The sequence below is a fragment of the Quercus lobata genome, chromosome 3 (genome assembly GCF_001633185.2).
Source record: "Quercus lobata isolate SW786 chromosome 3, ValleyOak3.0 Primary Assembly, whole genome shotgun sequence".
Classification (NCBI taxonomy): Eukaryota; Viridiplantae; Streptophyta; class Magnoliopsida; order Fagales; family Fagaceae; genus Quercus; species Quercus lobata.
The window spans coordinates 64,779,132-64,791,377 of record NC_044906.1 but is presented as its reverse complement, the minus strand read 5'-3'; the positions used below and the strand labels follow the sequence as shown (position 1 = coordinate 64,791,377).

Here is a 12,246-nt window from a genome sequence, read left to right as displayed (position 1 = left end):
GTCAGTGACTCAGAAAAGAGATCGAGTGTTGTGAAGAAAGTATGCAAACAATTAATCAATTATTTTATAACTGGTAGGGGTAGGACATTAGGATGAAGCATTTTTATATGGGTTCCCATTTTCTTGGTAGGAGTAGAATAATAGGGCTGGTTTTAACATAGATGTGTTGGGGATGAATGATTTGGGTGATGGAGAGTGTGACAAAGGTAAGCTTTGAACTTTTTTATGGTACAAATGCTAAAGGTAAAATAAAATAAAATAGTGTCTGTTCATGTGTAATGTGCTGTTGCTTTTCTTTTTTGCTTTCTTTCTGTCTATGAGGATGATATTACATGGTTGTTGCTGTAACTTGATAGAACGTGTTATCTTTGTTTTTGATGTATTGTAGTATAGCCTGTTGACAGAAGGAAAGTATGTACTCACTCTTGTATTATGCATCTGCTTTTTTGTCCAAACCATTTATAATGTCTGAGCTTGTTGGTACTAGGTACGTGTACCTATACTATATGAAGTTTACTGCTTGAGAATTTGGCTCCAGTAGATAAGCCAAAAGGCACAGTTTTCAGTGCCTAAATACTTTGCAGGTCTGATTTTAACGAGTTTGGCTTTCCAATTTGCATTTATAACTTTCCTAGTAGAGTGAAGGAATTTGTTATTTGTTTTTATCCTTGTCGTTTGTGAGATATATGCTTATGCACTCTTCTTGACAAAATAATGCACCTTAATTTTCGATTTATTCTTCTCGTTTCGTTCTTGATCTGTTTTATTTTCCTTCATGTTCTTTTTTGTTGTTGGGCAAGCATGCATTTTCTTTACAAGATGAGTTTTTGTTAAGAAATATGCTGATCTCCGGGCGTGATAGTGAAGGCACCAATGGGATGGAAATGGGTCCAATACCCATTTTTGTGTCTTTCCCTTTTCAAACGATAAACTTTGTATGTATCTTAATGAAATTGTCAGATTACTTTCCTGGAGAAGGGCTTCATTAAGCATTAGGGTGTTTAGTCCTTCTTGATTGCGCTATCGGATTTGAGTTCCCTTGCTCAAAGTTGCATTTTTCTCCAGTATATATATATATATAAAATGGGAGTGTGACAGATCTCTTGGAGCAGCATCTTCTCATGATTTTCTTGCAATAAACTTAACAATGGCTTTGTTAAGTGCCCGTTGGATAATTTTTCTTTCATTTGTTTATTGGGTTTAAAAGAAAAGAGTAGAGCTAATACATTTTCTAAATAAAAATTTAAAGAGCTGTATAAAATTTAAATAAGCTGGAAAACAAAACTCTGGCAGACTAGTTTAAGAGTTTTGATTTACCCAATTGTGGCCCTTTCTTTTAGGTGGAATGTTGTTTTATACGATAGTCATACAATCACTGATTTTTGTGCAGATTTGATGAAAAAATAAAATAGTACATGTTACTGTTGGCTGTGGTGTAAATCGTTTTTATCCCCAAAAAAATCCCTGGCACAACTGAAGTTATTCTTAGAATGACTTTTGTCTCTTGTGATGGCATTTCCTGATTAATGAGAATTTTTTTATTTTTGAGAAGGAAATTAGTGAGAAGTTGGGTTGTCTACTGAGTTAGGTAGGTTAAAACACAAACAAATTTATAACTTTTGCCGTAAATTTCCTACCTCAGATTGTGACTGGGCTGTATGTTGTTTTTACACGAACTTTTTTTTTTTTTTTTTCCGTCACATGAAAAAATTGTGGTAAAAATGGTGTATTTGTTTGAGAAACCAGATTTTTTATTTTAATTTTTTATATTATATGATTTGTTGTTTTCAAAATTGGACCAAAAACAGCTGGCAAAGTTGGACCTTAATTTCCCTTGATAAATCAACCTGCGACACCCCACCTACATTACTATTTCGTTTCTGTTTCGAGCTTAAGCAATAGTACCACCCACATTATTATTTCGTTGCTGTTTTTGAGCTAGCAAATAGTGCATTATTACCATCTATGGAATGTAGCCTTTTTTTCTCTTTTTTTTTTTTTGATGGAAGTAGCCTTTTTTTTTTCTCAATTCTTCATTTTGAATTTACACAAATACGACAAGAGAAAAAACTGTATCCCCAAAGTATGCTTCATCAGCATTGACCATCATAGGAAATGAACCTAGAAATTGATAGGTCGAATTGAATGTTTTGGGCTATAACTTTGACCAAATTTGAAGGCTACTCACAAACATGATCTAGTGCTGATTCTATTGTCTGTACTAGCTAGGCTTAATAGTAGTAGTACTAGTGCGCATTAATTTTTTGCTTTGCTTCTGTTTGTGGATTTTAGTATCGTTACTTTGGTTCGCTCTTTATGGGCTTTGTCTAGCTTTAGACTGGTTAGGCCTTTTATTGATTAATCAAGTCAGCACTCAGCATTATCTCTAGGATATATTTTAGTTTTATGGTTTATTTGCCTACTTTTGCGCCACAATGATGATATTTTGTCTCAATTTCTCTAACCACACTGTGCGTCGGTATAACCTGCACTCTGGACCAGCAGGTCGGGGCAGATCAGTGGATAATAAGCCAAAACCTTATGGAGTGATTCATCAAAACCTTAGACAGATTACATGTGTCCTATATATGGATAATAGCTAAAACTATATGGACCACCAAGGGTGGTGGTATGGTTACTCTCAAGTTGTTGGGAGATGTAGAGATCTCAATTTGAATCATGCAATAGGAAGCGTTTGAGAAGAATTCCACACGTTTGGCTTAATGTCCACTGGTGTCAATGTGAGGTTGGGATAAAAACTATGGCTCATTGACTCTCTGCTTGGGAAAAAGCCCACGCTCTCAAATCGAGTCAATTCCCATTATTTGCAAGCTCAGACCCAACGGATAGAATGCTACAATGGTAACGCTCAATTAGAAAAGCCACTTTAGTTGCCCTCTCCTACCTTTTTATTCCCAATAAAAAAGCTAAAATTATATGGATCAACCTATATTTTCACCATAATTTCGTTCTCACCAATAAAGAAAACCAAAACCTAACATTTCAAATAGTTAGTTCAAAATTTCACAACCCCCCCCCCCCCCCCAAAAAAAAAAAATCTGAGCGTATACTGTATAACATCAAATTTCAGAAAAAATAAAATAAAACATAACTTTTTTTTTTTATATAACCAAACCTTAACCTTTGGATCAATGAATGAAGTGGAGGAAAAATTTCAGATAGAGAGAGATAGATTTGGTTAACCTTCCAAACCAATAAAGTGTCGCCTTGTTAGAGTTTTGCCAAAAAGAAAAAGAAAAGAAAAGAAAAGAAAAAGTTTGATGTTCTTAACTTTTTTTCTCTCTAATTTTTGAATTGGAAAGTAAATAACATATAAAAAAATATTAACTTATTACATGAAAATTAAGGTCTAAAAACCTTTTTTTTAGGAGATAAATTTGTATTTCGTTGCTTAGAAAATAACTTGAAAAAGAGAAGAAAGAATCTCAAGTTTAGCTCTCTCTTTTATATTTTTGGTAATGTATTGTAGTTCAATAGGCGTGGGGCAAATTTGGGGGTAAAGATTTTTTTGGGGGGGGGGGGGGGGTGAGTAGATTTTGATTGTTGAGTGTGTGTTGTGCGGGCGTATATTTGACTAGTTCATGTGGGGATATAAGCATAAATGTGACCGACGCTTTTTTTGAGTCGCGTTACAAAATGGTTTCAAAGCAAACCCGGTCTATGTCTTGATAGCTCTTCTTGCTCTAGTAAATTGTTTTGAAAAGGTTACTTTGTGATGGAACCTTCAATCAAACTGAATCCCTTGATCGACTTAGTGTAGTGGCGAATGAGTAGGATATTCCTTCGACCTAAAGTTGGCAATTGATAGGTGCCCTTTAGTCTTTCTACCTGAGTTAGTCAATTTAGTCATAGCTTGCAACATATTTGAGTTCGTTTTGTAAAATGGAGGAATTCTAAGTGATCATAGCAAACTTGGGCGTGTGTTGAGTTTCACATCAGGTGTTTACAAGATGGATTTGAGTCCTACATTGGGTATCTACTAGGTAGATATTGAGTTTATACAACGAATTTTAATTGTAACTTAACTAGTTTTTTGCGTGTAAGTCTATGCCTTAAATCCAATCATTGCCATCCTTAACCAAAAATAAATTTTCACTTTCATAATAATGGAATGGAGATGAGATAATGAGTTTAAGACCCCATGCATGTATAAATTAACTTTTTATTTTTTGTAAATGTCATTCTTTTCTAGTTCACCTATGAAGTAAAAGTTTCTACATGGGCTGTCTTGCATTGCATTAGACTACTTAGGTCTTATTGCATTATGTTTGAGATATATTAGCCCATTAACATAAACCCAAGCTTAATTCTACTCTGTGTGCAAGTCAAGTCTCCTATTTGTACTAGAAGTCTATTAGTATAGGGTTTAGTTTACTATATATACACATGTTATGGTTTATTGTAACACAAGATTTATACTACACTCTAATATATTATTAATGTAGCCCTTTAGGGTTTCCTCTATGGATGTAGGTCATTAGGTTGAATCACGTAACCCTTATGTGTTATTGTGTTCTATACTTTATGCTTTTGCTTCTGTATCCATACTACCATATTCAACATGGTGTATCAATGCTAGTATTTAACTTGGTATTAGAGCCATCTTTCTGTGGCCATGGTTTTCTGTCCTTACGGTATATTTAAGAGCAATCTTTGTCTTCCTCAATATTTCTCCACTACGATCATCTTCTTTGGCTTCCCACTGCTGCCGTCAAAACTCTCCGGTATACTCATGCCACCATTAGAAGTCACATCAACATTACAAGACCATTGCCTTCCTTAAACCACAGTCACAAAGCCAAACTTCATTCAAGGGATCTTCTCAACCTTATCAAATCTCAAGATTTCGTCAAGCTTCCATCTTGAGTTTGAGAGAGAGCGTTAGAGATATTAGCCCATTAGCATAGGTCTAAGCTTAATTCTACTTTGTATATAGTACAAATAAACAAGGTGGGCCTAAAGCTCACAACTTATTACTCGTTAACAGCCCCCCTCACACTTAAGGTGGGTATGAGACCAACTTAAGGTTGTCAACCAAAGCACAAAGATTTCCCTTAGGATGTGACTTGGTGAAGATATTTGCAAGTTGATCTTTAGAGGAGACCGAGAACAGCTTGAGAATACCATGGAAAAAATGATAATAGATAAAATGACAATCAATCTTGATGTTTAGTCCGTTCATGGAAGACATCATTGTGAGCAATATGAATGACACTCTGGTTGTCATAATAAAAAGGAGTAACAGAGGATGTGGACACACCTAAGTCCTTAAGAAGCCATCGTAGCCAAAGGATCTTAAATGTGGTATCAGCAAAGGCATGATATTCTGCTTCAACACTGGAGTGGGCCACAAGGGTTTGTTTTTGCTTCACCAAGAAATCAGAGAAGAACCAAGAAGAAAGTAATAACCAGTGGTGGACCTGCGATTAGTGGGATCTCCTACCCAATCAGCATCAAGGAATAGCTTGAGAACAAAAGGAGACTGATCAAAGTAGAAAAGGTCATGGAAGAGAGTGTCCTTCAGGTATTGAAGAATGCACAAAACAGCAGCATAGTGAGTCAATTGTGGAGCAAATAGATATTGGCTCACCTGGTGAACAGCATAGGAAATGTCTGGACAAGTGACAGTGAGATAAACTAGGTTGTAAACCAATCGTCTGTAAAGAGATGGATTAGACAATGGTTCCCCCCCCCCTTCGAGAGAGTCAGATGCGCATTAAGTTCAGCTGGAGTGTTAACAGTCTTGCTATCAATAAGTCCAGCTTGAGACAAAAGTTTAGAAGCATACTTGGCCTGAGTAATATAAAGACCATCTGTGGAATGAGTGATTTCAAGATCCAAAAAGTAGCTAAGATGTCCAAGATCTCTCATCTCAAACTGTTGACTAAGAAAATCCTTGAGTTTTTGAATGCCACTGAAGTCATCACTAGTTATGATCATATCATCCATATATAGGAGAAGCAAAATGGTGTCCTTGTTGGTGCGACGAAGAAATAAGGTAAAATCATAATGACTGGCAATGTAACCCAAGTGAGAGATGGTAGAGCTAAACTTGGCAAACCAAGCTCGTGGAGCTTGTTTAAGGCCATAAAGTGCATGTCGAAGGTAACAAACCTTGTTCAATTCAATAGACAGACCAGGAGGAGGTTGTATATAAACTTCTTCACTTAAATTCCTATCAAGAAAGACATTTTTGACATTCATATGAAAAAGGGTCCCATTTACTAGCAGTGAAACAGCTAAGAGGGTACGAACATATAAGATTCGAGCAACTAGAGTAAAGGTCTCTTCATAATCAATCTCACACTCCTATGTAAAACCTATTGCAACAAGATGAGTTTTATATCGCTCAATGGACCTATCAGAGCGAGTCTTGATCTTTTAGATCCCCTTACAACTAACCACAAATTTCCTAGGGGGGAGAGTCACCAAATCTCAAATATGGTTTTTAGATAATATATCAAGTTCCTCTTTCATTACAATATGCCATAAAGGATCAGTGGAGGCCTCACAATAGGTGTGAGGCTTGTGCAATGTAGCAAGGGTAGTATAACAATGATAATCAAGTAAATGTGCAGGAATAGATCTTACCTAAGTTGAGTGACGAGGTGGAATGTTTTGTGTAAGATCTTTAGGCAGATTAGGAGCAGGGGACCCAAGCTCAGGGTTGGGTGGCTCATCTTTGACTTGTTCATCTTCCACCTGTTTATTAGAATCTGATTTAGGAAAGACATCAAAAATATTTGGTGGTTGGATAGAGAAGTCTATTGGAGGATCAGAAGTAACTATAGAAGGAATATGTGGCTTATTTGGAGGAAAAAAAAAATCTAAGACAGTGGAGGTAGATAGGGAGGCACGGAAGTGAGAGAACTCAACAAAGGAGCGTTGTTCCCAAAAAAAAAAACATTGCAAGAGATATGAAGACGATAAGAGACAGGATCATAACACCGATATCCCTTTTGAGTTTCGTCATAGCAAAAAAACAACAAAGTCTAGATCGAGGCTCAAGTTTGTTATGCACATGTGGCTGAAGAAGAACGAAACAGGCAGAATCGAAGGAGCGAAGGTGGTGATAGTCTGGAGGTGACCCAAAAAGGCGCTCATATGGAGTTTGATTTTGGATGACAGGAATGAAAATGCAATTAATAGCGTGAACAGCGTGAAGAGCAGCTTCGCCCAAAAAAGGAGCAGGAACTTTGGCAGAGAGAAGGATAGCACAAACAGTGTCAAGAATATGATGAAATTTTTGTTCGATTCTACCATTTTTTTGAGATGTACTTGGACAAGTTAGTTGATGAATAGTGCCATAAGAATGCAAAATAGCTTGGAAAGCATATTGAGTGTATTCAAGAGCATTATTGGATCGAAAAATTTTGATACATTTGGAAAATTGAGTTTCAACCATTTTTGCAAAATTAGAATATACTTGCAATAATGCAAAATGATGTTTCATATGAAAAATCTAGCTATAGCAAGAATAATCATTAATAAAGATAACAAAATATCAAGATTCACCAATACTAGAGATAGAGGAAGGCTAGCAGACATTAGAATCAATTAGGTCAAAGATATCAGTAGATATTGATTCACTAGTATTGAAAGGCAAAACTAGTTATTTTCCTAACTGACATGAAACATAATCAAAATTTTCTGTGGACACTGAACCTAACAAACCTCTAGAAGCCAAGTGTTGTACACAAGAGGAAGATGCGTGACTAAGTCGGGCATGCTAAAGTACAAGGGAAGGAATAGAAGAAACCGCAGTAGCTGTAACAGCAACAGAAACAGGAGCAACAGGTGGAAGACGAAGGTTGTCCACGGGAAACATACGCCTAACTCTGGGACTGGTCCCAAGCTCCTATCCCGTCCTCGGATCTTGCACAATACACCCAGAATAATCAAAGGTAATGCAATAACCCAACTCAACTAATTGTCCCACAAAAAATAAATTGTAAGAAAGGTTAGGAATATTAAAGACTCCAAGAACTGAGAGGTTTGAGGTCGAGAGTAGAAAGTTTCTACTCTCGACCTCCATCCTTAACCGAAATAACTCTTTCAATTTCATAATAATGGAATGGAGATGAGATAATGAGTTTAAGAATTCATGCATGTATAAATTAATTTTTTATTTCTTGTTAATGCCATTCTTTTCTAGTTCACCTTAAAAGTTTCTACATGGGCTGTCTTGCATTGCATTAGACTACTTAGGTCTTATTGCATTAGATTACATGGGCTGCCTTTGCATGAGAAATTATATATAATTTTTACTAATAAAAAATTTAATTTATACTATAAGATATATTATTTATATATTAAAAAAAATATGCTCATATCTTATGAACTTATTTGTAAATTTAAACAATCAAATACCAAACTTTATATATTATCATGTTTAAACTTGTCTCATTTAATATTCAAGCTTTTTAATATGGATTTCAGCTTTGTTTGTTTTTAAAACAAACAAATATACACATTTTTTTTTCATTACGTAGCCATTTTTCTTTTTGTAGCAGGTTAGATGGTATTGAAGTTGTTGAACTAATCCCGCATTAATGATGGTCCAGTGTCCTCAGTCGCTTTTAAGTATATCCAAGACTTTCTTGGATTGTTTGGTTTTGGACAATTAATAAGATGAAGTGGGTGCTGTGGAAACTTTTCCCCCTTTTCTTCCTATCTCTATATCTAATCTAACCTTATTAGCCAGCATTCAAGGAGTAGGGACTATAGATGTTATCCCTCTAATTCCTAAAGGGTTGATTTAGAGGCTTGCTGGTGGCCTCCCTCATTTAACATTGGGGGCGATTTAGTATACCACTGGGTCATTCATATTTCAAGCCCCACACACACATATATATAATGCTGATGCTGCTATTAATCCCTCAATACCACCATTGCAGTTGTGGCTAGATGTAACAATGGTAACATTATTAAAACTCGGGCCAAAGGTTATTCCTACTTGAACCTATTGTAGCTGAGGCAAGTGCTATACTATGGGCTCTTCAACTAGCCTTAGAAGAAAACCATCAAAATGTTATGGTTGGAGATTCAAAGCTTTGTTTTGATGCCCTGGAGTGACCTAAGAGCATTCTCATTAAGAATTGTAAAAAATTTAGAACTTAACATCTCAAAAAGTTACTTTATTCATTTAACATCTCACTTTACAATACATCCAATATCAAAGATTCTATTATTTTACCACTTCATTTAAATATTCTTTTTTTATGTTTTCTTTATTCTTTCTTTATGTTTTCAAATAACTACCATTCATACTATGTTTTCTATACCCAGCAACTACCATTAAACAAATCTTTTTTATTATTATTATTATAATCTTGCTACAATGGGCTGCTAGAGATAGCAACCCACTATAGCTAGACTGCAAAATTAATAGGATTTACAATTCTTGATGGAGTATGCTTTTTACAAACTTGATGTTAAAATTTAGCATTTACAATTCTTAATGAGAATGCTCTAATAGTGCTATGGCTTGTCTATCAGACTATCACCAATATCCTGTTGAACATCTTGGATTTGAAGAAATTCTAATGTTGTAGGAGAGAAAGGAATTTAAATGGATAATGAGAATAGCTAGTAAATATATTGATTTTAATCATTAAAAAACTTTTCTTTTTCTATTATACTTATGCATTGGATGAGCCTCAAATTAACCCTTCCCCTTGTCTTAAAAAAGGAGGAGGTACTGGTTGAGATAAAACTCACTGGCTTAATTACAAAGATTATCAATTGCAAATCATCAAAAAATATATATATATATATATATATATATATATATATAAGTAGAGACCTCATTACGGGAGTGCATGAGGTCTTGTCATGTTGGGCTCTAAGCTTTGCATTTAGCTATAAAAATGGGTTGGCCAAATTATCGAATCAAAACCCAACCACTCTATTACAGTTCTTTGTAGTCAATTAAAAAATGAAACGTCGTTCATTCCAACCTCCATTTAGAAATTTGAAATGATGAGGATTTTATGTTCAGAACTTAATTGCTTCGGTAAAACCTTCTTTTGTATTCAAACTAAGAGGTACAAAACACTAACTCTGTTTGTTATTTATTTTGCTATTGGGTTTTTGCAAATCGAAGTGGGTTGTTTGTATCTATATGGATTGGGTCACAATCAAAACTCCAATGGAGGCAAAACTTCTGTAGTGGATTCACTTTGCAAAGAGCCCAAGAGTAAGTATACATTTTATTCTGAATCTATAATGTTTGATAAAATGCTTGAAAGAAAATTGATTAATTATATGGGTTATGCTAACAAGTGCCCTTAGGGCATTGGTTAACAATCTATTTTAGGAAAGTTTTGACACCACTTTTATAAGAAATGAAAAAACATTAATTACTTTTTTTTTTTTCTCGTAAAAACTTTCTTTAAATGAATTATTAACCAATACCCTAAGGGCATTTGTTAGCATTTTCCTATATATATATATATATATTTGAAGAAAATCCTAATTATATTTCTAACTTGATGACTTTATAATTTATTTTTGTTTGTTATGTATTTTGTTTGGGATTAGAAACAATAAAATGTGGGAAAAGTTGATGGAAAGCACTTGCAGATACATAGCTTGCATTCATTGGGTTTCTTTATTCTTGCTCTTGCCGATGTGGGTTGTATGATGTATCAACTTCTAATTGACACAGGTGGAAACAAATTAACTTAGCTACGAGTAAGAAAGTAGTTTTTTTAAGTGAATAATTGTTTTTAACTATTGAGGGTTAAGGATAATTTGGCAGCAAATTTTCAAAAGAATCACCACAATCTACTAGAGCTATAAATGAATTAAGTTGTTCATAAATAGCTCAGGTTTGGTTCGATAAAAAGCTCGTTCATGTTTGTTTGTTTATAAACAAGCTAAGCTTACACTTTAGTTTTAGGCTTGTTTAATAAATGAGCCAAGCCTGAGTAAAAAATATTGTTCATGAATAAGCTCGTGAACACCAAGGCTCGATACAAAAGTAACAAAACAAGTTAAGCCTAGGTTTATTTATGAGTTTGGTAATAAAATTGATATGAGCTTGATATATAAACTTATATCTTTTTAAGAATTTAATTAATTATAAGTTAAGACTATTCATCCAAACCAAATAGGCTAGATAATAAAGTTGATATAGATTTGATAATATACTTATGTTGGATCTCAACCTGAAAAACATGATATTGAGCTTGATATAGAGCTCAAGCTTGTTTTGACTAATGAAACAAGCCAAGCTAAACTGAGCTCAAGCATTTATACTTTATAACAAGCTCAAGCTTGAACATTATTTGTAGGCTCGTATCAAGTTCAAGCCAAGTTTGAACATTCTACTTTTGTTATCAAGCCGAACTTGAACATTTACTACTCGACACATTTACTACTTAACAAAACTCGGCTCATTTACAGCCCTACAATCTATACATATTATATATGTCCTGCTGAATAGACAGGAACTCACTTCCCAAAAGTAAAAACAAAAAATTAATTCAGTATGGTGTCTCCATTACGTGGGCAGCAACATATTAAACAAAAAATCATGGTATATCAGTTTCAAAGGAGGAATCAATGATATACACAAACACCAAAACCAAATGTCGTCCGCTCTTCTTAGCATCGAACCTCCACGCCTTTGTCGGATTTGGTGTTGGTACTTAGAAAATATGTTGGAACTGCCATGATCGTGGTATCGTGACCTAAGGTTTTTTTTTTTTTTTTTTGGTGATTTGTGCTTTTACCCAAATTTGGATTTCGAAATATTGACGGGTTTGGGTTAGTTTTTTGGACGTGAATCACTTGATGCGTTTTGTTGGATTCCAAAGTGATTGAGTTCAACCCTAAACAGATTTGATTGTCTATTATGAGAATCTTGTTTTTTTTTTTTTTTTTTTTTGTTCCAACTAATTTTTTTTTGGGTTCCAAATCATGATACTTGTATGATGAAACTTTTTTTGGGAGTTTTCTTTGTATTTTAATCCCCATTCTTGCACTGTTGTATTTGTTCTTTTGATAGGATTTATTTAGTTAGTATTTCAAGTTCTAGCAATTCTATTCTAGAGACGCAGAAATACATACATTGAAGGCATTGACTCAACTGAAGTATGCTATGGGGGAGCTTCAATTGGGTTGAGAGCAGTTCATGTGATGGATTTGCCTTTGAGTGTAGACTGTATGGTCCAGGGTCAGATTTTCTTTATTTCTTACATGACTAAAGTATATATTATG

The 12,246-nt window shown here is 34.6% G+C and overlaps 1 protein-coding gene across 1 annotated transcript; it reads right to left on the bottom strand.

The window, feature by feature from the left end:
- Window positions 1-5,389: 5,389 nt before the first annotated feature.
- LOC115981279 (uncharacterized mitochondrial protein AtMg00810-like) lies at window positions 5,390-5,970 on the bottom strand. The gene is made up of 2 exons (XM_031103439.1): window positions 5,761-5,970; window positions 5,390-5,611 (listed from the first exon to the last, which is right to left on the bottom strand). Exons 1-2 carry the CDS (start codon window positions 5,968-5,970, stop codon window positions 5,390-5,392), a joined length of 432 nt encoding a protein of 143 aa, XP_030959299.1.
- Window positions 5,971-12,246: the final 6,276 nt, after the last annotated feature.

What these genes read in the sequence shown, in the direction of transcription:
- LOC115981279 (XM_031103439.1), bottom strand. Translation starts at nt 5,970, where the DNA reads ATGGATGATATGATCATAACTAGTGATGACTTCAGTGGCATTCAAAAA. An exon ending in GACTTATTGATAGCAAGACT is followed by an intron (nt 5,612 to 5,760) that starts GTTAACACTCCA and finishes GCTGTTCACCAG; the next exon opens with GTGAGCCAATATCTATTTGC.